Source organism: Enhydra lutris, unplaced genomic scaffold, assembly GCF_002288905.1.
Source record: "Enhydra lutris kenyoni isolate GAN:26980312 unplaced genomic scaffold, ASM228890v2 scaffoldscaffold8, whole genome shotgun sequence".
Taxonomy (NCBI): domain Eukaryota; kingdom Metazoa; phylum Chordata; class Mammalia; order Carnivora; family Mustelidae; genus Enhydra; species Enhydra lutris.
In genome coordinates, this window is record NW_019154092.1 from 31,104,469 (window position 1) to 31,130,871 (window position 26,403).

At 34.9% G+C, this 26,403-nt stretch overlaps 1 protein-coding gene across 4 annotated transcripts in view; it reads left to right on the forward strand.

Annotated features, from left to right (window-relative positions):
- Nucleotides 1–26,403, forward strand: part of LOC111142579 (KIAA1328 ortholog) — a 325,804-nt gene that overhangs the window by 200,257 nt on the left and 99,144 nt on the right. For 2 of the 4 annotated variants that reach the window (XM_022495863.1, XM_022495867.1), the window contains 2 exons: nt 807–1,480; nt 8,901–9,008. In XM_022495863.1, coding sequence (XP_022351571.1) covers nt 807–1,480; nt 8,901–9,008 — 782 coding nt within the window. The remainder of the gene's footprint in view (nt 1–806; nt 1,481–8,900; nt 9,009–26,403) is intronic. The other 2 variants (XM_022495865.1, XM_022495866.1) reach the window with 1 other exon arrangement.

Here is a 26,403-nt window from a genome sequence, read left to right on the forward strand (position 1 = left end):
GTTCCTCCAGGTGATTCTGATACACGCTAATGTTTGAGAATCACTGGTATAAACTAAGTTTTGCTCTCTCTGATAGAACAGGCCTGAGGCTAAAATACTGGGAAAGCTCACTCTATTGGCCTGCCAAAGGTAATTTGCAACTACTTCCTTCCTGCATGAGTTGTATCAGGCTATAATCACTTGGACAGCTTAATTGAAAAATCACTTATGTTTATAGCTGAAATTAAATATGTTTTGTATTTAAATAACTGCTTTTGATTAGAATCATATTTTTGGGGAAGTGCTTCATTTTATTTGTGTGCTGTAAATATATTCATAAAAACTTGTCAAATTTCTAGCGGTAACTAACATCCTATTCAGTATAAGATGAAATGTTTTACATCAAATTTCACTGTGTGTAATGGACAGAGGGCATTAGACGGGGTATTTAAGGTGGCTGAGTAGATTTCTTGGCTTAGTATTTGAAAGTAAACATTTTAAGACATTAACATTTAATGTTTTTGCCTCTTCTCAAAGTTGATTTTATGTAACCCTCATCATTTGCAACTCCTGTTGTCTTGCTTAAGCAGCAAATAGCAACACTTTCTTTTTCTCATTCTTATGGATTTACTGAAATATAGATTATTTGAAAATGGTTTTAGCTTTGTGGCGCATGTCTGTTCAGCTGTGTGAATATGATCATTTTTTATTTAAGAAGACAAAACAACAACTCTGTTTTGGTAAACATATATCATTGATTTCTGAAAAGCCAAAAGAACCCATTTCACTGTGCTCTTATCTGACAATGATCTTTCGGTTCCTTTTAGGCATCCAATAGGAAAAGCACACTTCGGTCTTCAGCTGTGGAACTAGATGGTTCCTACTTGAGTGTAGCCAAATCACAAACCTGCTATCAAACCAAGCAGAGGCCTAAGGCTACAAAGCAGGACTCAGCTTCAGAAGCCCTTCTGGAGTTTAGGAATAATTCTTTGAAACCAGCAGACTTTCATTATCCCGAAACAGACCTAGACAGGGTGCCGTCAGAGACCAGAACATGTGATTATGGATCCCCAGGGAGAAAACTAGCAGATGCAGTCCCTGCAGAGAAGGTTCCACCAGCGGAATTGAATATGAAAGAATGCCAAACCCTGAAGCCTATTCCATCCAGTCAGTGTTGTGGTCATAGACTTTCTGAAAACGCAGATCCTATTCCTGAAAGCCATCCTACACACATGGCCCCTCAATATTCCAGAGCACATCTGGAATCATGCAGTTATTGTGGGCTTTCCTGGACATCCCGGATGCATGGTCAAGGGACACAGCAGTCTAGTGAAACTGATGTCAAAAAGCAACTCTCAGAAAATAGAAGGCACCAACTTATGCTTCAGAAAATGGAACTGGAAATTGAAAAAGAGCGCCTTCAGCATCTGCTGACCCAGCAGGAGACAAAGCTTCTCCTAAAACAGCAGCAGCTTCATCAGTCTCGACTGGATTATAATTGGTAAGTCTTGCTTATTCTTTCAGCAATGTCTATAGCTTGGAAAACATGGTATAAAGTTACTATTGTGCTACTGTAACACTTGCGAAGGAACAGAGGTTTCTCGGGGGCTTGGCTTGCTCAAGATGCATACTTACTAGGACAACTAGATAAATTCCACTGCCTGCTTTGGAAGACTTGGAAGATTACCTTGTCTTCCAAAATGTTAGCTTAGAATATCTACTTCTTAGTGGTCCATTGTCATTTTTACTGGATGCCAAAGAGAATATTTTTTTTTTAAAGATATGATTGTATAAAAACCCTTTGCTGTTTGTGGTCATTAATAGAGAATATTGAGCATTAAGTAAAAAATTGAGACTTCAGGATATGGAATCAAATTGTGAAGCAGAGTGATTAACTATTACTATTCCATATTTATGTCTATCCACCATAATATAAAATATAACAAATGATAGGAACCTTTTCATTTCAGCCTTTTCTCATCATGAAGCATAACCTATTTGATTACCAATTCTTAGAACTTTACCCACATTTAAACTCTTCCTCCCTTAAGGATTCTTCCCTAAGAACAATGTTTCAAAAACTAAATTGGTATTTTGAGATTATATAGCTCAGCATAGTTTTCCATGCAGCATCATAAAGTTTGCCATCTTAATTTATTCAAGCAAAATTATTAATAAACAGACATAGTTATATTTTAAACATAATGCTTTATTATGTTCTTATGTTATTTAACATATTTGACATATTCCACCAGTGGAGTTAAAGACAAAAGAATGTTAAAGTAACATATTTTAAACAAGATATGTCATTTATGTCTTTAAAAAAAAAAATTACAAGTTGTCATAAGGAAGGGCTTGTATAAGTATAGATAGATAGATAGATAGATAGATAGATAGATAGATAGATAGATATAGATAGATATGGAGATATATATAGATATATAGATATGGAGATATATATATCCCTGTCATTTCCTTCTTGATCAAACTATTTCCCCATTTGTACACACTCATACATCCTATATAGACACACTTAGTATGAATGTCATTTTCTTTTACTTCTTAATTTTCTCTCACTTAAAAATTCTGCCTAATATTTTTTAGATTCTAATTTTTTTGAGAGCTCATCTTGACATTTTTCCATTGGTGTAATACTTTCTTGGAACCAGAAATGCTCTTCCTCTTTCTCTTCATTTGTGGTCAGACAGTTCTACTCTTCATTGTCAAAAGCTGGAGGCTTTTAATGTAACTGAAAATGCAGGCTCTTATAACAAGATTGTCACCAAATGCCCAAGGTTGCTTCAGTTTTATGACCCCAGTCTCTAATCCTCCAGTTAATGTGTAGTCTCTCCTAAGAATGTTATTTAACAAACATTATGGAACGCCTGTGATATGTGAGAAATGGTTCTAGGCTCTTAGGATAGAAAAATGAACCAAATGTGGTCTTTAAAGAGGGCACAGTCCAGCAGGGAAGAATGGATAATTTTAGAATAGGTTTCATGTTCATTTGAACAGCACTATTTATTGAAATAATGCTACATGATGATGGTAAATAGACTTTGTGTTCATCTGAACAGCACTATTTATTAAAATAATGCTGCATAACGACAACAAAGTCTTTATTGTTCTCTTGATCATCCTAGCTTAGATGAGAGAGCTGTGAAACAATTTTTGAGCATGTTTTATTTACGTATAAATTGCAAAAGTTTATACATATTTATAGAGCTCTTACAAACTTTTTATTTTGAAATAATTAGGGATTGACAGGAAGTTGTGAAAATAGTAGAGGTTTCCCTCCAGTTTCTCCCAATGGCTATGTCTTACATAATTATAATGCAGTGTCAAAATGAGTAAATTAACATTGGTACAATGTGTGTGTCTAGCTCTGTGCCATTTTATCACATGTGTAGACTTGCATAACCACCACAGCAGTCAAAATATAGAATTATTTCATTGCTATCAGGATTTCCTTTTTACTACCCTATTTGAGCTGCCCACCCTTTTCTGCCCCCCACTAACCCTTGGAACCCACTAATCTGTTGTTTATATCTATAATGTAGGCATTTTGAGAATGTTATATAAATGAAATCATACAGTATGTGAACTTTTGATATTGGCTTTTTCACTCAGTATGATGTTCTTAAGATCCTTCTAGGTTGTTACATATACTGTACCTTTTGATTGCAGAGTCATAGTCCATGGTATGGTTATACTATGATCTGTTGAACCATTGATCTATTGAAGGACAACTTGGTTTTTTGGCCTGTTACAAATAAAGCAGCTATGTACATTTTTATACAAGTTTTCATGTGGACTAAGATTCTCACTTTTACAAATTAAAGCTAGCACTGTGATTTCTAGATCATATGATAAGTGTATATTTGGTTTAAAAAAGACTAAATCTACCTTTAGCTTATATATTTATTATATCATACTTCTTCACCAGCAATGTATCAGGGACTTTTTCCCTACATCCTTACCAGCATTTGGAATGGTCACAAATTTTTTATTTTGCCTGTTCTAATCTGTATATAATGATATTTTGTTGTGGTCTTAATTTGCATTTCTTAAATGATAATGATACTGAAAATCTTTTCATTTGCTTTTTGCCCTTCTTCCATCTTTTTTGGTAAATTGTCTCTTTTGTCTTCATTCTTATTGGATTGCTTAAGGTTTGTTTTTTTTTTTACTGTTGAATTTTGAGAGCTTTTTATATATTCTAGATATGTCCTTTTTCAGATATGTGGATTGCAAATATTTCCTCCTATTCTGTAGCTTATTTGTTTAATCTATTAACAAGATCTTTCACATAACAAAAGGTATTAATTTTGATGAAGTTTAACTTATCAGTTTTTCTTGTAGATTATATAAAGTTTTTATCATGAATGTTTGTTGAATTTTCTCAAATCTTGTTTATGCATCAATTGATGTGATCATGTGATTTTTTTTTTTTAATTTTGCCTGCTAATATGGCAGATTACATTTATTGATTTTTAAATACTGCCCTAGTGTTGTATCCCTGGAAAATAAGCTCCATTTGATTACAGTATAAAATACTTTTTATGTATTACCAAATTCCATTTACTAGTATTTTGTTAAGGGCATTGGCATCAATATTGGTGAGAGATTTTGGTCTGTTTTTTTGGTACTATCTGTGTCTAATTTTGTTATCAAGGTAATATTGGTCTCATTTATTTCATTCATTTCTCTTATTATTTTCTTCCTTGTGCTTGCTTTGGATTTATCTTGCTCTCCTATTTTTAAATTTCTTAAGGTGGGAGCTTAGATTACTGATTAGAGACTTATTTTCTGGTGGAAGCATTTACTGCTATACATTTCTGTCTCAGCACTGAAGTAGGTCTCACAAGTTTTGGTATGTTCATGTGTTCACTTAGTATAATGTTCTTCTAGGTTCATTCATTGTGTTGCAACTGTCTGGATATTCTTCTTTCTCATGACTGAATTTTACATATGTGTGTATATATGTTATGTTATATTAATTATTTATTACATATATAACATATTATAGATATATCTTTTTTAGCCATTTGTTGACAGACACTTAGGTTGTTTTCATTACAAGTAACACTGCAATGAACATGGGAGTAAAGCTATCTCTTCAAGATACTAACTTCATTTCCTTTAAATAGATATCCAAAAGTAAGATTGCTAGATCTTACAGTTGTTCTATTTCTAGTTTTCTTGAGAAATCTTCACACTGCTTTTTAATAGTGGCTGTACTAACTTACATTCCCACTAACAGTGTATAGGGATTCCTTTTCTCCATATCCCGCCCAACGTTTATCTTTTTTTCTTTTTGATCAAAGCCAGCCTCACAGGTGTGAGGCAATATCTCATTGTAGTTTTGATTTGTATTTCCCTAACAGTTAGTGATGTTGAGCATCTTTTCATGTACCTGTTAGTCACTTGTTTGTCTTCTTTGGAAAAATGTCTTTTCAGTGCCTCTTCCCATTTTTCAATTGAGTGGTTTGGTTTTTTGCTGATGAGTTGTGTAAGTCCCTTCCTCGTATATTTTGAGTATTAACCCCTAATCACCCTTATCATATATATAATTAATGCCATATCATATATATAATTTCCAAATATTTTCTCTCATTCCATAGGTTGCCTTTTCACTTTTATTATTTATTTTGCTGTGCAGAAGCCTTTTAACTTGATGCGGTCCCACTTATTTTTGCTATTGTTGCCTGAGCTTTTGGTGTCAAATCCAAAAAATCATTGCCAAGACCAATGTCAAGGAGCTTATTCCCTGTTTTCTTCCAGTAGTTTTACAGTTTCAGGTCTTAGATTTAAGTCTTTAATCCAGTTAAGGTTAATTTCTTATTCTAAGTGTTTTGTTGTTTTTGATTCATTTGTAAGTGTATAGAAATGCAACTGATTTTTGTATGTTGATTTTGTATCCTGCAAATTTAGTGAATTCATTCATTAGTTCTAACAGTTCTTTGGTGGCATCTTCATTGTTTTTTCTAGATAAGATTGTGTCACCTGCAAACAGATGATTTTACTTTTCTTTCTTATTGGGATATCTTTTATTTCTTTTTCTTGCCTAATTACTCTGGTTGGTACTTCCAATATTATGTTGAATAAAAGTGGGAAGAATAGATATCCTTGTCTTGTTTCTCATCTTACAGAAAAGTTTTCAACCTTTCACCATTGAATATGATATTAGTAGTGAGCTTGTGATATATGGCCCTTGATTATGTTGAGGTATGTTCTTCCTAAGTTCTTGAGAGCTTTATCATGAAAGGATGTTAAATTGTGCTAAATGCTCTTCTTGCATTTATTAAGATGATCCATGATTTTTAATCCTTTATTCTATTAATGTGGTAAAATCCATTTGATAGTATTTTGTTGAGAATTTATTTCATCTATATTCATTAGAGATATTGAATATTTTTTTTTTCTTTGTAGTGTCCTTAACTAGCTTTGTTATTAGGCTAATGCTGCCTTATAGAATGAGTTTGGGAGTGTTCCTTCCTATTAAATTTTTTGGAAGAATTTTATTTTATTTTATTTTTAAAGATTTATTTATTTTACTTTAGAGAGAGATAAAGTGGGTATGGGGGACTGAGGGAGAGGGGGAGGGAAAGAGAATCCTTAAGCAGACTCTGGTGCATTCAGAGCCCCACGTAGGACTCTGTCTCACAACCCTGAGATCATGACCTGAGCCGAAACCAAGAGTCAGACACTTAACTGACTGCACTACCCAGATGCCCCTGGAAGAATTTTAGAAGGATTTGCATTAATTCTTCTTAAAATGCTTAGTAGAATTCACCAATTAAACTCTCCAGCCCTGGATTTTTCTTTGTTGGAAGGTTTTTGGTCACTTATTTAATCTCTTTAGTCATTTTTGGTCTGTTAAGATTTTCTGTTTCATTATTTAGTCTTGGTAGGTTGTATATATCCTAGGAATTTATCATTTATTCTAGGCTATCCGATATTTTGGCATGCAACTGTTTATAGTAGACTCTTATGATCCTTTGTAATTCTGTGCTGTCAGTTATAATTTCTTCTCTTTCATTTCTGATTTAAATATTTGGGTCTTCTCTCTTTTTCTTCTTAGTTTATCTAAAAGTTTGTTAATTTTGTTATTCTCTCAGAAAACCAGCTTTTAGTTTCAGTAACCCTTTCTGTTATTTTTCTGGTCTCTATTTCTGCTCTGGTCATTATTATTATCTTCCTTCAACTAACTTTGGCCTTAGTTTGGTTTTCTTCTTATGGTTCCGTGAGGTGTAAATGTAGGTTATTTATTGGTGATCTTTCTTTTTTCTTAATGTAGACATTAACACTATAAACTTCCTTCTTAGAACTGTTTTTGCTGTATTCCATAAGTTTAAGTACATTGTGTTTCTATTTCCATTTGTTTCAAGATGTTTTTTAGTTTCCCTACTGATTTCTCCTTTCACTCATCAATTGTTCAGGAGTGTATTGTTTAATTTCCACTTATGTGTGAATTTTCCAACTTTCCTCCTGTTACTTACGGACTTCTAGTTTTATTCCATCATGTTTGGAAAAGGTATTATTTCAGTCTTTTAAAATTTGTTAAGAGTTGTTTTGTGACCTAACGTGATCTATCCTGGAAAATGTTGTATTTATACCTGAAAAGAATACATATTCTGCTGCTGTTGGATGGAATGTTCTGTATCTGTCTAGTAGGTCTTTTTCATAGAAAGTATATTCAAGTGTAGTGTTTCTTTGATGTTTGGATGATCTATCCATTGTTAAAAGTGTGGTTTTGAAGTCATCTATTATTGTATTGTTGTTTATTTCTCCCTTCAGATATGTTAGTATTTGCTTAATAAATTTAGGTGCCACAGTGTGAGGTACATATATATTTACAATTGCTAATATACTCTTGATTACTCAACCTTTTATTATTATATAGTGATTTTGTCTCTTTTTACAATTTTTGATTTGTCAGTTTTGTCTGGTATAAGTAGAGCTACTCCTCCTCTCTGAACTTACCTACAGCCTAACTATATGTCACTACCAAATATTATTATTAAATTTTAAGTTCCCAGAGGGTAATCTGCACATTTTTCTTTGTATATTACTGTGCATCGTTAGTTGCAATTATAAGAGTGTCTTTGACAATGATGGAAATGATACTGTTTTAATAATAGTTTTCCCTCTTTGTGGTTTTATTTCATGGTTAAAGAATATATTTCTACAGATTTCATTTCTAAAACTGAACCGGCGAATATTTCTAAAAAATTTAAAAAGATGGGTAGAAAAGGTCACATATTATGTGCCAGTAATTAATTGCCACTCAGACTTCTGATAGAAAATGCTAATTTCTTTATTTGCCTTCCCTCCTCAGTACATCAAAGATGGGGCTAAGTTAGCATTGTTGGATAGAATTTCTTCCAGTTTTGGCAAGGCAGGGACATTTTTCTGTGATCCTGAGAAAACACATTGGTCAGTGAGACATAGGCCTAGCTTTTTGAACTGTCAACATGGGAAGTAGTTGCCTCCTATGAATGTATTGGGCAGGGTCAATGATATTTGATGTTACCAAAACTCCCATGAAGACTCTTATGATCAAAATGCACTTGCTTAGGAGTGGATAGAGAGAAACTTAAAATTTCTAGAGAGGAAACTTAAAGTACTCCTAAAGCATCTATAATGTTGAAATTCTGAATGTTATTCTGACCAACTCAGTCTTCCCTAGCTCCTCTATAAATAATGAAAATTTAAGTTCCTATAAAATGAATTTGTGTTTATTTTATTTTATTTATATCATGTGTGTATTTAGGAAGTAACCATTTATTTTGACAGATTGAGTTTTAATTTGAAAATAATCTCTGGAGGCCTAGCTGAAAGAATATGGTCTTCCACAGGTTACCATTCAGTTTCTTAGGTTCCACAGGATTAGAAATTCTCTAAATTTACTTTTTCAGGTTAAGAACTCAAGCTGTATTTAAGTCAAGAGAACTCCTTGCTGCTAAAGAGTTTACCAAACCCCGAGAGTTCAATCTGGATATGAATGGGGATGACTGTGGACCAAGGTAAACCTGACTGATGGGTGAAAGCAAGAACATGGAGGACACAGATATTAAGGCACAGATATTAAGGATATGTTTGGTATCTATTTATAGCTTTCTACAGGTCAGGTTTCTGATAATAAGAATAAATACATTCTCACTATAAAATTTTTAAAAATATAGGGGAGTGTAAAGAAGAAAATAAAAATCATTCATGATCCTACCATTCAGAGATAATCCTTTGAACCTTCTCCCCCTTTCTTTCTTTCTTTTATAATAATATATCCTATACTGAGTAATGGGAGCTATGCTTATGAAGAATTTTAATTATGCTTTTTTTCACTGAATCAGTATTTTCTGATACCATAATTTATTTTATGAAAAGTTGATACTAGTTTATTCAACAAATATTTATTATCTGACATATTTTTCTATGTTGCCCTAGTATTGTATAATCCAGGCTTTTACTGTTATAAATGTGCCTTGAAGAATATTTCTATGAATAAGTTTTTTACTTTATCTCTACCTTTGTCTTTGATATAGATTCTATAACTGAAACTACTAACTCAAAGTATATATGAATCCTTTTAAAATCCTTGATTCACATTATCCATTTGCTTTCCATAAAAGTTAAATCAGTTTTCACCACCAGAGCTGTGTTTGAGAATTCTCTTTTCATGAAATTTGAAGAATTTTTGGCCATTATTTTTTCAAAAAAATTTTTTTTGCCTATTCTCTTTCTTCTTTCCTTTTTGTATTTCATTTACAGGTATATTAGGCCTTTAAGGAAGTCCCTGACTCTTCTAATTTTTTTTCTTTATTCTTCATAGTGGATAATTTTTATTGATATGTCTCAAATTCATCAACTCTTCTGTTATTTCCAGTCTGCTTTTTTTTTTTAAGATTTTATTTATTTATTTGACAGAGAGAGAGAGAGAGAGATCACAAGTAGACAGAGAGGCAGGCAGAGAGAGAGGGGGAAGCAGGCTCCCTGCTGAGCAGAAAGCCCGATTCGGGGCTCCATCCCAGGATGCTGGGATCATGACCTGAGCCAAAGGCAGAGGCTTAACCCACTGAGCCACCCAGGCACCCCTCCAGTCTGCTTTTAAGCCTGTAGAATGATTTATTTTTATTTAGATAATGGATTTTTTAGTTTTAGGCTTTCCATTTGGATCTTTGTTTAAAATTTCTATTTCTCTGATGAACTTTCCTTTTTTATTCATTACAAATATATTTTTCCTTTAAAATGCTTTTCTCCAGTTCTAACACCTGGATCATCTTGGGGTTTGTCTCATTGATCAACTTTTCTCTTGAGTATTGGTCATTTGTACATTTGTACATTCCTTTGTACATTTAGCAAATTTTTTTATTGTTTCCTAGTATTGTGAATGACTCTGGAATTCAATTATAATCCCTCTAAACAATGTTAATTTTATATGGTAGCAAGTAGTTTACTTAACTGAATTCAAATTCCAAGCTCTGTTTCCCTTGAGTAACAGTGAAAATCGCTGCTGAGCTCTTTTAATTGGGGTAGATGTTTGAGTCTGCCTTAATTGCAGGTGGTTCAGGGGTCAGCCACAACTGGCAGGGTTGTTACACAGAATTTGAGGCTTTCAGTCTTTCTCTCTTACCTCTCCAGGATTTTTCCCTTTTCATGTGCTTTGGTCAGCTCAGACTCTGTCCTCTGGTTCTTTAAGACTGACCTTCAGCTGAAAGCCATTAAAAAAAAGAAAAAAAAATTAAGAACTCTCCCAGTGCCAGTCTTTTTTCAAGTGCTGATCCTCTTCCAGTTTCTGCTTATTTTCAATGACTCTTCAGTGCTTCAGGTTTGGTTTTTGTTTTGTTTTGTTCTGTTTTGTTTTTGTTTTTTCTTCCCAGGGTTTTAATTGTTAACTATGGGAGTTTGGTCCTATAGAAACTACTCATCCAGTGTAAAAAAAACCTAAGAATTCTCATTTCAGACAATTCTGCCATCTTTTAATTTTGGTAAAATACACATAATATAAAATGTACCATCTCAGCCATTTTTTAGTGTACAGTTCAGTAGTACTAAGTATATTCACATTTTTATGCAACCCATCTCCAGAATTTTTTTATTTCGCAAAATTGAATCCCTATACCCATCAAACTGCTCCACATTTCCTCTCCCTACCAGCACCTGGCACCCACCTTTCTACTGTCCATTTCTATAAGTTTGATTACTCCATTACCTCATATAAGTGGAATCATATGGTATTTATCTTCTTATGACTTGCTGTAATTTATTTTTTGTTTAATTTTTACTATTGATATCAAGCACATAGATAGTTTAAAAACCACTAGTTCAACAAGGCTTAAATTCAAAATAGCAGCCTCCTCTACACTGGAGAAGCAGTACTCCCAATTTTCACTCTTCAGAGAGAAGAAGTTTTGACTGTTTTAGATGTTTCTTCCTTTATCTGTTTCTTCTAGCATTATATCCTTATTTCTGAACAACAGACTTCTGTAGGCATTGAGTATTAGCTTTCTTCTATGAAAGATGTGACTGTGACTTAGCTCTCACAGATAACCATCTATTGGCTATCTCCCTCTCTCCTCGCTTTTCCTCACATTTCTTCCTTCTCCCCTCCTTTCCTTTTCCACTTCCCCCCTAATATACATACCCACACACATGGGTGTGAAAATAATATTTCCCCTTTCCCTTCATTCTGTCCTCGCAATATAGTTATATCATAAGATGGTTACAATAAGATTGTATCTATTTTATACACAGCTGGTCCATGTACTATATGATTACTAAATTTAATTTCCATATAATTGTTTTCTTTAGAGCTTAGAAATACCTTATTTAATTTTCTGTGTACTCGTTGATTTGTTAATTCATTCAAATATTTATAACATTTCCCGCCAGGTGTTAGACACGTTCTAAACTTCGGGGGATGTAGCAATGCACAAAAGAAAAATTTCTGACCTTGTACAATTTACATTCTCACATCTTATAATTCCCAAACTCACCCAGAAAGTTTAATTCTCTGAATATATTTAAACACATTAGTTATTCTATCATGTCTTCATTACATTCTTTTGCTGCTTTATTCCCTTCTTTCTTCTTTCTTTTTTGGTTTTTTAAGATATTCCTCCCGGAGCCCTCTGTAATCCTGCTTATATATTTACTTGCTTCCTTATGGTACAAAAAATATATATATAAAATGCTGATAAGCCGAAAGAAGAAATTAACACATACCTATAATCTCATCATCTAAAGAAAATATATAACTTCTAGATCTTATTTCTTTATGGTATATGATATGTATTATATTACATATTTTGTTTCATATCCCACTTTTTAAAATTCAACTGTAATTAGCATACAGTGTCATATTTGTTTCAGGTATACAAATAATGATTCAACAATTTTGTACATCACTCAGTGCTCATCAGCGTAAGCATTCTCTTGATCACTTCGATCTACTTCACCCATCCCCCTACCCACCTCCCCTCTGGTAACCATCAGTTTGTTCTGTATATTTAAGAGTCTCTGATTTTTGTTTGTCTCTTTTCTCTTTGTTTGGTTGGTTTACTCCTTAAATTTCACATCTGAGTGAAATCATATGGTATTTGTCTTTCTCTGTCTGAACTTATTTCACTTAGCATTATAGAATACCCTCTAGTTCATCTGTGTTGTCATGAATGGCAAGATATCATTCTGACTGGGGCGAGTGGGTGGCTCAGTGGATTAAAGCTTCTGCCTTCAGCTCGGGGGGTGATGCCAGGGTCCTGAGCTGGATCCCAACATCGGCCTCTCTACTGAGCAGAGAGTCTGCTTCCTTTTCTCTCTCTGCCTGCCTCTCTGCCTACTTGTGATCTCTGTTTGTCAAATAAATTAAAAAAAAAAAAAGATATCATTCTGACTGACTGATATTCCAGGGTGTGTGTGTGCGTGCGTGCGTGTGTGTGCGCACGCACGTGCGCCCACACGCATCACTTTTTTTTTTTTTTAATTCCAATATAGTTAACATACAGCATTAGTTTCAGGTGTACGTTATAATGATTCAACAATTCTATACATTACTCAGTGCTTGTCAAGATAACAGTACTCTTAGTTCCCTTTACCTATTTTTACCCATTCCCCCACCCTTCTGTTCTATAGTTAAGAGTCTGGTTTGGGGTTTCTCTCTTTATTTTTCCTTTTCATTTGTTCTGTTTCTTAAATTCCACATATGAGTGAAATCGTGTGGTATTTCTCTTCTCTGATGGACTTAGTTCACTTATCATAATACTTTCTAGATCATCCATGTTGTTGTAAATGGCAAGTTTTAATTATTTTTTATGGCTAAGTAATACTCCATTGTACATATATACCACATCTTTTTCCATTCATTCATAGATGGACACTTGGGTTGCTTCCATATCTTGGCTATTGTAAGTAATGCTGCAATAAACACAGGAGTGTATTGTGTCTTTTTGAATGGGTGTTTTTGTTTTCTTGAGGTAGATGCCCAATACTGAAATTACTGGATCATATGGGAATTCTATTTTTAATATTTTGAAGAAATTCCAGGGGCACCTGGGTGGCTCAGTGGGTTAAGCCTCTGCCTTCAGCTCAGGTCCTGATCTCAGGGTCCTGGGATCGAGCCCCACCTTGGGATCTCTGCTCAGCAGCGAGTCTGCTTCCCTCTCTCTCTCTCTCTGCCTGCCTCTCTGCCTACTTGTGATCTCTATCAAATAAATAAATAAAATCTTAAAAAAAAAAAAGAAAGAAAGAAATTCCAGACTGTTTTCTACAGTGGCTGTACCAATTTGCATTCCCACCAATGGTGGATGAGGGCCTTATTCTCTGCTTTTTAGCCTATACGTATTATTTCTTGTATTTTTTTTTTTTAGCCATTCTGACAGATGTATGTTGATATCTCATTGTGATTTTGATTTCCATTTCCCTGATGATTAGTGTTGAGGATCTTTGCAGGTGTCTGTTGGCCATATATATGTCTTCTTTGGAAAAATGCCTATTCGTGTTCTCTCTCCAGTTTTTAATTGGATTATTCAGTTTTGGGGGTATCAAATTCCATAAGTTCTTTATATATTTTGGATAGTAACCCCTTTAATAAGATGATTACATGGTCTTTATTCTTTCTCTTATTAATGTGATGTATCACACTGATTAATTTGTGAATATTGAATCACTCTTGCATCCCTAGAATAAATCTTACTTTATAGAGGTGAATGATTTTTTTAATGTAATGTTGGATTTGGTTTGCTAATATTTTGTTGAGGATTTTTGCATCTATGTTTATCAGAGATATTAACCTATAGTTTTTTTGGTTTTGGATCTTTTCTTGGTTTTGGTGTTTGTTTTTGGGAGGGGTGGGTTGTTTTGGTCTTTTTGGTTTCTTATAGTATCTTTACCTAGTTTTGGTATCCGGTAATCGTGGCCTCATAGAATGAATTTGGAAGCTCTCCTTCTTCTATTTTTTGGAATAGTTTGAGAAGAATAGGTATTAACTCTTCTTTAAGTGTTTGGTAGAATTAATCTGTGAAGCCATCTGTCCTGGACTTTGGTTTCTTTTTTTTCTTTAATTTTATTTTTAAATATCTTTTCAGTATTCCAGAATTCACTGTTTATGCACTACACCCAGTGCTCCATGCAATTCGTGCCCTCCATAATACCCACCACCAGGCTCACCCAACCCCCCACCCCCCTCCCCTCCAAAACCCTCAGTGTGTTTCTCAGAGTCCACAGTCTTTTCATGGTTCGTCTCTCCCTCCAATTTCCCCCAACTCACTTCTCCTCTCCATCTCTCTTGGGAGTTTTTTTTATTACTGATTGAATTTCATTGGCTAGTAATGGGTCTGCTCAACTTTTCTATTCCTGATTCAGTTTTGGATGTTTACATGTTTCTAGGAATTTATCTATTTCTTCTAGATTGTCCAGTTTGTTGGCATATAACTTTTATAATCTTTGTATTTCTGTAGTGCTGGTTGTTATATCTCCTTCATTTCTGATTTTACTTATGTGAGTCTTTCTTTTTTTCTTAGTGAGTCTGGCTAAAGGTTTAACAATTTTGTTTAACTGTTCAAAGAACCATATCCTAGTTTCATTCATCTGTTCTATTGTTTCTTTAGTCTCTGTTGCATTTATTTCTGTTCTAATCTTTACCATTTCCTTCCTTCTACGGGCTTTGGGTTTTGTTTGGTCATATTTTTCTAGCTCCTCTAGGTGTAAAGTTAGGTTGTTTATGTGAGATTTTTCTTGTTTCTTGAGATTGGCCAGTATTATAATCTTCCCTCTTAGAACAACTTTAGCTGTATCCCAAAGATTTTGGACTGCTGTGTTTTCATTTTCATTTATCTCTCTATATATTTTTATTTCCTCTTTGATTTACTGGTTGACCCATTCATTGTTTAGTAGCATGTTATTTTTTCTCCATATATTTGTGTTTTTTCCTGATTTTTTCTTATGACTAATTTCTGGTTTCATATTGTTGTGTCCAGAAAAGATGCATAATATGATTTCAGGGTTTTGGGTTTTTGTTGTTTTTTTTTTTAAGATTTTATTTATTTATTTGCCAGAGAGAGAGAAAGAGAACTCAAGTAGAGCAGCAGGCAGAGGTAAAGGGAGAAGCAGGCGCCCCACTGAGCAGAGAGCCCTAGGTGTGGGACTCGATCCCAGAACCTTGGGATCATGACCCAAGCCGAAGGCAGACATTTAACTGACTGAGCCACCCAGGTGCCCCTGATTTCAGTATTTTTTTGGTGTAATGCGATCTATTCTGGGGAATGTTCCATGCATACTTGAAAAGAATGTATATTCTACTGTTTGGGGATAGAATGTTCTTTTTTTTTTTTTAAAGATTTTATTTATTTATTTGAGAAAGACAGGGAACACAAGCAGGGGAGGTGGTAGAGGGAGAGGAAGAAGCATGCTCCCCACCGAACAGGGAGCCAAATGCTGGGCTTAAACCTAGGACACTGAGATCATGATCTGAGCCAAAGGCAGACACATAACCGACTAAGCCACCCAGGCACCCTAGGATAGAATGTTCTGAATATATATGTTACGTTCATGTGGTCCAGTGTGTAATGTTCCAATTTACTTTTAGTTATACTTTGATAACTATAAATATACTATGATATACTTTGGATGTTTGGATTATCCTGGATTATCTGGGTGGGCCCAGTCTAATTACAAACCCCCAAAAGTGGGTCTGTGCTGGGTCCAAGAGATGAAAGGAAAGGAGAAGGAGAGATTCCAAGCACAAGAGTGACTTAACCTGTCATTGCTGGCTTTGAAAATGGAGGGAGGAGGTCACAAGCCAAGGAATGCAAGTAGCTTCTAGAAGCTTGGGACAGTCCTCAGCTGACAGCCATGAAGGAAATGGGGACCTCAGTCCTCTAACTGCCAGGAACTGAACTCTGCCAACAACCCAAATGAGCAAGGAAACATCCTCTCTTAGACCTCCAGAAAGGAACATAGCCTACACCTCACAGTGAGACCTGTGTCAGACTTCTGACCTACAGAACTGTAGAATAATACATTTGTGTTGTCGAAGCCACTAAATTTGTGATAATTCATTATAGCAGCAATAGAAAACTAATACAAATACTAACTTGTTTTTTATAAAAGCATATTAGTCTGTGGTTTCTTTATATACTGTAACTTATCCAGCACTTCTATTTTTGGGTATTCAGGTTGTTTAAGTTCTTTACCACTGTGTGCACGACTAAAACAAGCATGACTGTACTTATAGCCTTATGTTCAGGTACTTATTTTTTTTTTAGAATAAATTTCCCAACATGAATAAATCAGAGGCTATTTTTACATAAAGATATTTTGATATAAGTTAGAGTTATAAATTATAATAGTTCGTGCCAATTTTATTTTCCAAAAGATTGTAGCAATGCATACTCCTGCTTGCAATTCATGGAAGTTTTCATCACTGCTGTTTGGGTAAGTGGAGTGAGTGCTTTACAAACTAGCACTTCAGTCTAAGAGATGGACATGTTTTAAAAGTTTAAGTGCACCTGGGCATGCATGTCCTACATTCCAATTATGATAAAAACGAGGTAAGACTATACACTGCTTCCAAAAAAATATTTCCTAATATGCCTTTTATCACATCATAGACCTTTTAAAATATTAATCTACATTGTAAGAGTTTGAATAAACTCTGGCAACTGCTTCCAAAGTCTGACAGTCTTTGGAAATCCAAGAATTCTTACTCAACAGCACTTAAATTATTTAATCTAACGTGAGATTCAAAGAAGTAAAGGCAATGAATTCATCTGTCTCCTTGATTCATTTGGCTATGAAAATGATATTGTCTTCACTAACCCAGAAAGAGGTAGAGATGGGTCAAGGGAGAATACATACAGCTTGAGAAGCCTTTGCAGAATGATTTAAATAAAAAATGTCTGTTGATTTTAGAAAATATAATATAAAATTGTTGTGGGAAATGACCTTCTTTCTACCTTGCAGGCTCTTTGATTTTGCCAGTGGAATTCCCTAGATAAAATTTAATTTTAAGTTAAATTTTGTTTATTTGGAAATTTAAATTACCTTAGTATTAAAAATGTGTATTTAAAATATTAAACTTACTCAAGTGAGGCATTAAGAATTTGGAACTAAAATAAATGAGATAATGAGGAAGTGAAAAACATATTTTTTATAATTAACAGCTCATTTTGAGTTAATTATATACAATTACCAAAATCTAATTGCAATTTATTTTCTATTATCTGTGGGAAGAATCACAGGCAAGGGAGCTTACATTGCTGCCTTCCTGCATAAATGCTATAGAATGAAAATAAATAATATGTGAGGCCTTAATGACAAATAAGAGCAAATAGTAGGGCACAGCTGAGCCAAACCACTGGAAGATAATTACCACATGAAAGATGATAATGACCTAAAGAGTCACAAGAACTCTGATTGCTTATAGGTTTTCTGGTTTGTATTTTAGTTACTTTGGTGTCTTTTGGTTGGCTATGCAAAGATGACCCTTACAAATTAACATTAATTCTTTAATTCTGCAGATTTCTAAAAATCTGACCATTTTGTATTTTTATATAATACTGAGCAACAAAATTTTTATTAGACATCTATTAATATTATTTTAAAAACTGGCTTGCTAAGTACTACAGGAAATATACAGACTCTCCTACCATCAAGAAAAACTAGCTTGCTAAGTACTACAGGAAATATATAGAATCCCCTACCATCAAGTACTCTAATAGTAAAGTAAGGCAAATATCCCAATATTTGTCACCTATTAGATAGTATAAGGGCTATAAAGGAAACACAAATTAAGAAAAGGTTTTTGAAGATGTACTATTTGAAACAAGCCCTAAAAGATAGGATAAAATTTCGATGGGTTAGGGGTATCTTTGGATGTGTATGTGTGTTTCAAGTGGGTGAAGACATGCAGAGAGTCTGAGTAAAGGAAGATAATCACACGGTATGTGAAGGGCATAGCAGGAAGTATGCTTTAGTTTTACCAGAAGTGCAAGGGAAAATGAAATTAAGATTTTGGACCCATGTGACTGGAAGAATAAAAAAGTCAGGAAAAGGAATTGATTTTGTGATAGCGATGATTAATTTTATTTTAAAGACCATTGGAGTGAGGGTCAAGAATACCAGGTTTTAGTCCTTCCAGAAATTAGCCAGTGACTTTAAAGATAATGCTATGCTATTCAGTCTCCTTGCCTATAAACAGAAACTTCAACTAGATTTTCACAGTTTCTTCCATCTCTAACCTGATTATCTAATTATTAAACAGATTGGATTTCCAACCCAAGGTACCTAGTATATAAGTAGAAATTTGAATTTAAATCTCCTAAGAGAAATTTAAGTTAGAGGTTTAGATTTGGGAGTCATCTAGATTGGTGTTGCCCCCTGTAAGAATGAGTATTAATTTCTGAGAAAAAGTTCAGAGAAATGTAAACAGAACCTTTGAAAATGCCTAGATGTAAGAGTCTGAAAAAACAGGAATGACAATCTGAAAAGCTGTCAAAGAAACAGGCTAGGGCCGTGTCATAGAAGCAAAAGAGGAAAAGCAGAAATTTGGTTGAAAGATTATGATTTTGGAGAGAGGAATGACTTGAAATGTTGATAATCCTGAGAAGTAACTGGTGAAAGAAAAGATTGCAAGATGAGTAATTGATGGAGCCCAGTTCTAAAAAGGGTAGGATGATTAATTTCTATCACTGGTCAACCTTTCTCTTATTTGTTACAGGCTTCTCTTCCTCTACTTGTACCTACACCCACCCCTTCTTCCCTTTTTTCTACACATTTTACCAGTGTGACTTTATCTAGGCCCTTGGCTTCAAATATCATCTATATGTTGGTGGCTCCCAAATTTGTTTCTACAGGCCTGACCTTTCCCCCTAATCATTAAACCCATGGATCTTGTCTGTACAAGACTTCCACTAAACTGTCTGGTAGATATCTTACAGATAACAAAGCTAAAACAGAAATCTTATTTCCCTTTTCTACCCACCACTCCATATTCACCCCATCCAAAACTTCATTTCAATAAATACTAGCCACTCAAGTCAAAAAATGTCCTTCACTTCTCTCCTTTCTTCTCTCTCCCCTCACAAGCAATCCATAAGATACTGTTTTATTTCTTTTTTTTAAAGATTTTATTTATTTATTTGACAGAGAGAGATCACAAGTAGGCAGAGAGGTAGACAGAGAGAGAGGAAGGGAACTAGGCTCCCCGCTGAGCAGAGAGCCCAATGTGGGGCTCCATCCCAGAACGCTGAGATCATGACCTGAGCTGAAGACAGAGGCTTTAACCCACTGAGCCACCCAGGCGCCCCAAGATACTGTTTTATTTCTATTCTACCTCCAAAATGTATGTATTCCTCCCAACCATAGTTCAAACCTGAGCTTCTATATTCTATATAGAGTTCTGTTCTTACCCCCACACAATTCATTTTCCACAGCAGATGGAAAGATATTTAAAAATAACAGTCTACCCCAGCCTAAAATTTTCAGATTCCTCAATCATGTAGAATGAAATCTAAAATCTTTGCCTGTCTTAGAATATTCCACACGATCAGCTTCTGCTTACCTCATTTTATACTACTCTCCTTCTTAGATGTTTACTGACCCTTACTTAAAATTTGAACTTCTTACCATGGCCTTTAGGGTCCTTTATGTTTTTTCTTCCTTGAATCCTATGTTCCAACTTCATTAGCCTTGGTCTTCTTTCAATTTCTAGTATATGCTGCAGCATACCTATAGCTGTCTTTGGCACTCTTAACCCTGTTCTTCCTTGTGTTAACTTTTTTTAGATGAGAGCTTAAATATGATCTCCTAAGAGGGTACTTTCCTGATCACCTACATATAGCATGTGTCTCTCATTGTTCCCTGTTTCAGTATTCTGAATTCCCATATACCACCACCCAACTTTAAGATTCATGAGGGCAAGGATCACAACTATCTTGTTATATATGATACATTATAACATATCTTCTATAGGTTATGAAGATTAAATATTCAGCATATAGTATGTGTTCATAAAATATTGGTGCAATGGATTTTTAAAAATCTCAATCTTCTCAGTAGAGAATGAAGTGAGATCATCTACTAAGAAAGGTGGCGGTTAAGGACAGTATCTGGAAGGAGGAAAGAGATACCTGGAATAATCTCAGGGGAAGGTATAATAAGAAGTCATTAAAGGGATGATTAAGAAGTGTTACATCCATATTATAAAAATTCCCTTGAGTTAATAAGGCAAACTACCCTAAGAGGCAACTCTCAGAAGAATAAACCCAAAGAGCCAACACATATATAAAGTCTTCTGACAACTAATCATGGGAAAATAAAAATTAAAAGCAATGGAAACAGATGAAAAACCTAAATGTGAGACAGGAATCCATCAAAATCCTGGAAGAGAATACAGGCAGCTACCTCTTTGACCTCAGACATAGCAACTTCCAACTAGACAAATCTCGGAAGACAAGGGAAACAAAGGCAAAAATGAGCTATTAGGACTTTATCAAGATAAAAAGCTTTTGCACAGCAAAAGAAACAGTTGACAAAACCAAAAGATGACCTACAGAATGGGAGAAGATATTTGCAAATAATCTATCAGATAAAGGGCTAGTATCCAAAATCTATAAAGAACTTAACAAACTCCACACCAAAACAACAAATAATCCAATCAAGGAATGGGCAGAAGATGCAGACATTTCTCCAAGGAAGACATACAAATGGCCAATGGACACATGAAAAAATACTCAACATCACTTGGCATCAGGGAAATACAAATCAAAACCACAATGAGATGCCAGCTCACACCAGTCAGAATGGCTAAAATTAACATGTCAGGAAACAACAGATGTTGGTGAGGATGTGGAGAAAGTGCTGGTGGAAATGCAAGCTGAAACAGCCACTCTGGAAAACAGTATGGAGGTTCCTCAAGAAGTTAAAAACAGAGCTACCCTACAACCCAGCAATTGCACTAGTAGGTATTTACCCTAAAGATACCAATGTAGTGATCTGAAGGGGCATCTGCACCCCAATGTTTATAGCAGTGTCTGCCTTCAGCTCAGGTCATGATCCTAGGGTCCTAGGATGGAGCCCCACATTTGGCTCCTTGCTCAGTGGGGAGCCTGTTTCTCCCTCTTCCTCTGCTGTGCTCTCTCTCTCTCTCTCTCTCTGAAAAATAAATAAAGTCTTTTAAAAAAGAATTCTTCATGTAAAAAGATTACATTTCTCCAGTATTTCAGAGTTCTTTAACAACCTGACTGATTAACATGGGTGGGATGTCATTGGTAAAATTGAACTCAAAGACATCCCACTATAAAGCATAACTAAAAAGAGAAAAAAAATGTTTGCTATTAATTGAATGTCATATAGCTTCAATAATAGAGAAATTTTCAGGGATTGTATAGTGATCTTCCTATCATCTCTCAAATCTCTCAAGTAATTTTGAGCCATAATAAAAAGAAAACAACCTAGTACTTTCTTCTAGACCCATATTCCACTCTTTAAATCACTTGCCTTTCTGATAAATATAAAAATCATCACTTAAACATAGAATTACCACATGATCCAGCAATTCCACTCCCAGATAACATTCATCTACACAAAGACTTCTCTATGAATTCTCACAGTAGTATTATCCGTAACAGCCAAAAAGTGGATATAACCCAAATGTCTAGCAACTGATGAATGGATATACAAAATGTTGTGTACCTATACAGGGGAATATTTGACAATAAAAAGGAACAAAGTACTAATACATGCTACAATGTGGATAACGTTGAAAACAAGTTAACTGAAAGAAGGTCCACAAAAGATTGTGAATTATGTCTTCTGTCTATATGAAATGTCCAGAAATGGTAAATCTGTAGATAAAGGATGTCAGTTAGTGATCACCTAGTACAGGGAGTGGAAAATAGGAGCAACTGCAAATGAGCATGAGGTTTCTGTTGGGGGTGTTAGAATTACTCTAAATTTATATTTTGGTGATGGTTGCACAACTCTAAACTTACTAAGAATTATTGTAAATTGGTATATGGTATATATGGTATATAATGGTATGGTTATGGTATATAAATTTATCTCATTGGTATATAAATGGTATATAAATTTATCTCATTATAACTTAAAATTTATGGTATATGGTATGTATGGTATATACATTTATCTCATTATAACTTAAAGTTTTTTCCACTATTTTTAATATTGCTCAGTATTCAAAATAGATAAGAACAAAAGAAATGTTACAGGGCGCCTGGGTGGCTCAGTTGGTTAAGCGACTGCCTTCAGCTCAGGTCATGATCCTGGAATCCTGGGATCGAGTCCCGCATCAGGCTCCCAGCTCCACAGGGAGTCTGCTTCTCCCTCTGATCTTCTCTTCACTCATGCTCTCTCTCACTGTCTCTCTCTCTCTCTCAAATAAATAAATAAATAAATAAAACTTTAAAAAAAAAAAAGAAATGTTACAAAATTTTACTCTTAGACCACATCAGCCTTCTTCCTCAAGATTTTTCTGCCCACATGCCCCTTCCTCTAGTTGGTAATTGCTTTTTAAAACTTAATTCTTTAAGATGACCACCTACTCTGTATTCAAAAATAGATACAATGCTAAAACAAGAGGCAGCAAATACTCAAATTCTATTTATGAGACTTGTGTCCTGGTGAATGATAACTTGATAAATCAAGAATTGGACACTCAACTGAGCCACCTAGGTGCCCCACAAGCACAGTTTTTAAATGATGACTAATAGACTAAAACATAAGGCTACTTGAGGTTCTTCCCAGCTATTGTCTACACATGCTTTGTTACTTTGCATATTAATGGCACTCAAATAGGAAAGGACAAACCCACTGTCCCCTTGTACATGGTATAGCATATCCTTAGAATTACCTTCTTCATGTGTAAAATCTACATGTTCTTGACACTGGATAATTTTTTAATTATATCTGTCCTCTTAGTATACAGTGGGTTTGTGAGATAAATATTTTCTAAGATGGCAGTTCATGAATTTGTAGGATATTAGATTATTTGGCTGCATATCATTTTCCTAGGGTCTGATTTATATGTATATGGGGCAGGGGGTAGAGAGCGTCATCTACAGAAATTAAGAGTAATTTCCTAAAGAATATTGCTGCTACCACTGGTTAAATACAAGGAGCTGGATAATAAATTGTGTAATCATTTACATTTAATATGCTGCACACAAATGGATAGAGTCGTGGTGGTTTTTATCCTTCACTTTAACAAACATATACAAATCTTCGTAGAAGTAATTTTCTTCCCAGACAACATTAGTGGGATTGGGGAATTGGAAGTTTCATTGCCACTTGAGTCGGCTTTACTTTGATAACCTCATTCCCAGTTTTATTTGGAATAAGAGCAGTTTGATTTCTTTTTAGATAGTAACTGCCTATCCTGTTTCCAATCTGAAACATATGGATTCTTGTCCGATTTGGAACAAGGGTGGCATCTTGCATAGTGAACATTGTTTCCCCGGAGATACAGAAAAACAATAGTCTCAGAGGTTCAGCTGGTTAAAAAAGTGTGATTTCTTTGTTACCATCTTTTTTGCAAGCCCCAATTAATAGAGATTAGGCTAAAGCCTACAGCTGCAGATTTCGGTATCATATCAAATGGTGGGTAGTACCCAAAGGACTGTTTCTGGATCTAGTTGATATGTCCAAGTCTTGATTCCTTTTTTCTTCCTACAGGTATGTAAGATTTTTATTTGAAAGGGATCAGTAAACATTGCTGTGTTTCATTTATATAACTGAAGTATTTGCACATAAGGTATTTTGCAGTGGCAAGAAGGAGTCAGGCAGAATGGATGGAAGGCAAAGACATTTTACCAAAATGTTACACTGGTATATAAGATATTTATATGCCTTTAAAAGGATGGAGGCAACAAGGTAAAGACGTGATTATTAAGTCAGTTTTTTAATTCTTGTTTTCAGAAGTCCCAAGAGTTCTCTCTGAGAGGATATACAATTTTTCGTTGCCATAAACAATTTTTAATTAGCAATAGCTTCAAATGGCTTTTCTAAATCCTGGATATAGTTAAAAAATTGATTTTGGGGTTCAAGACAATGGAATACACAAAGGATAATCACATACAAACACAAAAGTTAAAAAAGAAGTGCATTCTTTTATTTGTAGAAGTATGTATGTAGGGACTTCCTGGGTAGGTAGAGTAACTGGAGTTTTCTTTGAAGATAAGATGAAAAGAAACAATGACTGTGTTTCTGAGCATACATTTTGATCATAAACTGTCTAAGGATATGGTTGTGATCTTGAATTAGCCCATGATTTGTTGTAGGTAGATGCCTGTCTCAGAAGGACTGGCTATTACATATGAAACAGTGCTAATTTTTTATAATCCTACAGAGAAAATTTCATATTGAACTCAACTCATTTGTTTTTCACATTGCTCCTGTGGTGAAGAGGATTGATTTCTGTGTTGCTTTTGCTATTTGGCATTTTCTCCTTTGGTAAACAGTGTCTGCAAGCTTTAATCCTTTAACCTTGAATCTGAGCCCTGGGCTATTTGTTGGAAAAAGAATCTTTCTTTGTTCTATCATGTGACATGGTGAAGGACTGCATTAGTCAGGGTCAACCAGAGAATAGAAGCAGTCGGAGACGTGTATTATGAGATGTATTGCAAGGAATAGGCTTATGCTAAGCAAGTCTGAAGTCATAAGGCAGGCAGGCTGTCAGGAAGATCAGGCTGGAACTCTTAGGTACAGGCTGAAACTGCCATCCACAGGAGGGGTTTCTTCTTTTTCAGGGTAGCCTCAGCTCTGCATTTAAGACTTTTCCAGAAATTTAATCAGGCCCTTGAAAATTCCCTAAGATATTATGGATTTTTTTTTACATATAATGTATTATTTGTTTCAGGGCTATAGGTCTGTGATTCATCAGTCTTAGACAATTCACAGCACTCACCATAGCACATACCCTCCCCAGTGTCCATCCCCCAGCCACCCTATCCCTATCATCCTGCTCCATTCCAGCAACACTCAGTTTGTTTCTTAAGACTGAGAGTCTCTTACGGTTTGTCTCCCTCTCTGGTTTCATCTTGTTTCATTTGTCCCTCCCTTCCCTATATCCTCCGTCTTGTTTCTCAAATTCCTCATATCAGTGAGATCATATGATAATTGCCTTTCTCTAATTGACTTATTTTGCTTAGCATAATACCTTCTAGTTCCATCCACATCATCGCAAATGGCAAGATTTCATTTTTTGATGGCTGCATAATATTCCATTTTATATATACACCACATCTTCTTTATCCATTCATCTGTTGACAGACATCTGGATTCTTTCCATAGTTTGGCTGTTGTGAACATTGCTGCTATAAACACTGGTGTGTATGTACCCCTTTGGATCACTATATTTGTATCTTTGGGTAAATACCCAGTAGGGCAATTGCTGGGTTGTAGGGTAGTTCTATTTTCAACTTTTTGAGGAACCTCCATAGTGTTTTCCAGAGTGGATGCACCAGCTTGCATTCCCACCAACAGTGTAGGAGGGTTCCCCTTTCTCTGCATCCTCACCAACATCGGTCATTTCCTGACTTGTTACTTTAGCCATTCTGACTGCTGTGAGGTGGTATCTCACTGTGGTTTAGATTTGTATTTCCCTGATCCTGAGTGATGTTGAGCACTTTTTCATGTGTCTGTTGGCCATTTGGATATCTTCTTTGCAGAAATGTCTTCTGCCTATTTCTTGATTGGAGTATTTGTTCTTTGGGTGTTGAGTTTAGTAAGTTCTTTATAGATTTTGGGTATTAGCTCTTTATCTAATAGGTCATTTGCAAATATCTTCTCCCATTCTGTTGGTTGTCTTTTGGTTTTGTTGACTGTTTCCATTGATGTGCAAAAGATTTTGATCTTGATGAAGTCCTAATAGTTCATTTTTGCCCTTGCTTCCCTTGCCCTTGGCAATGT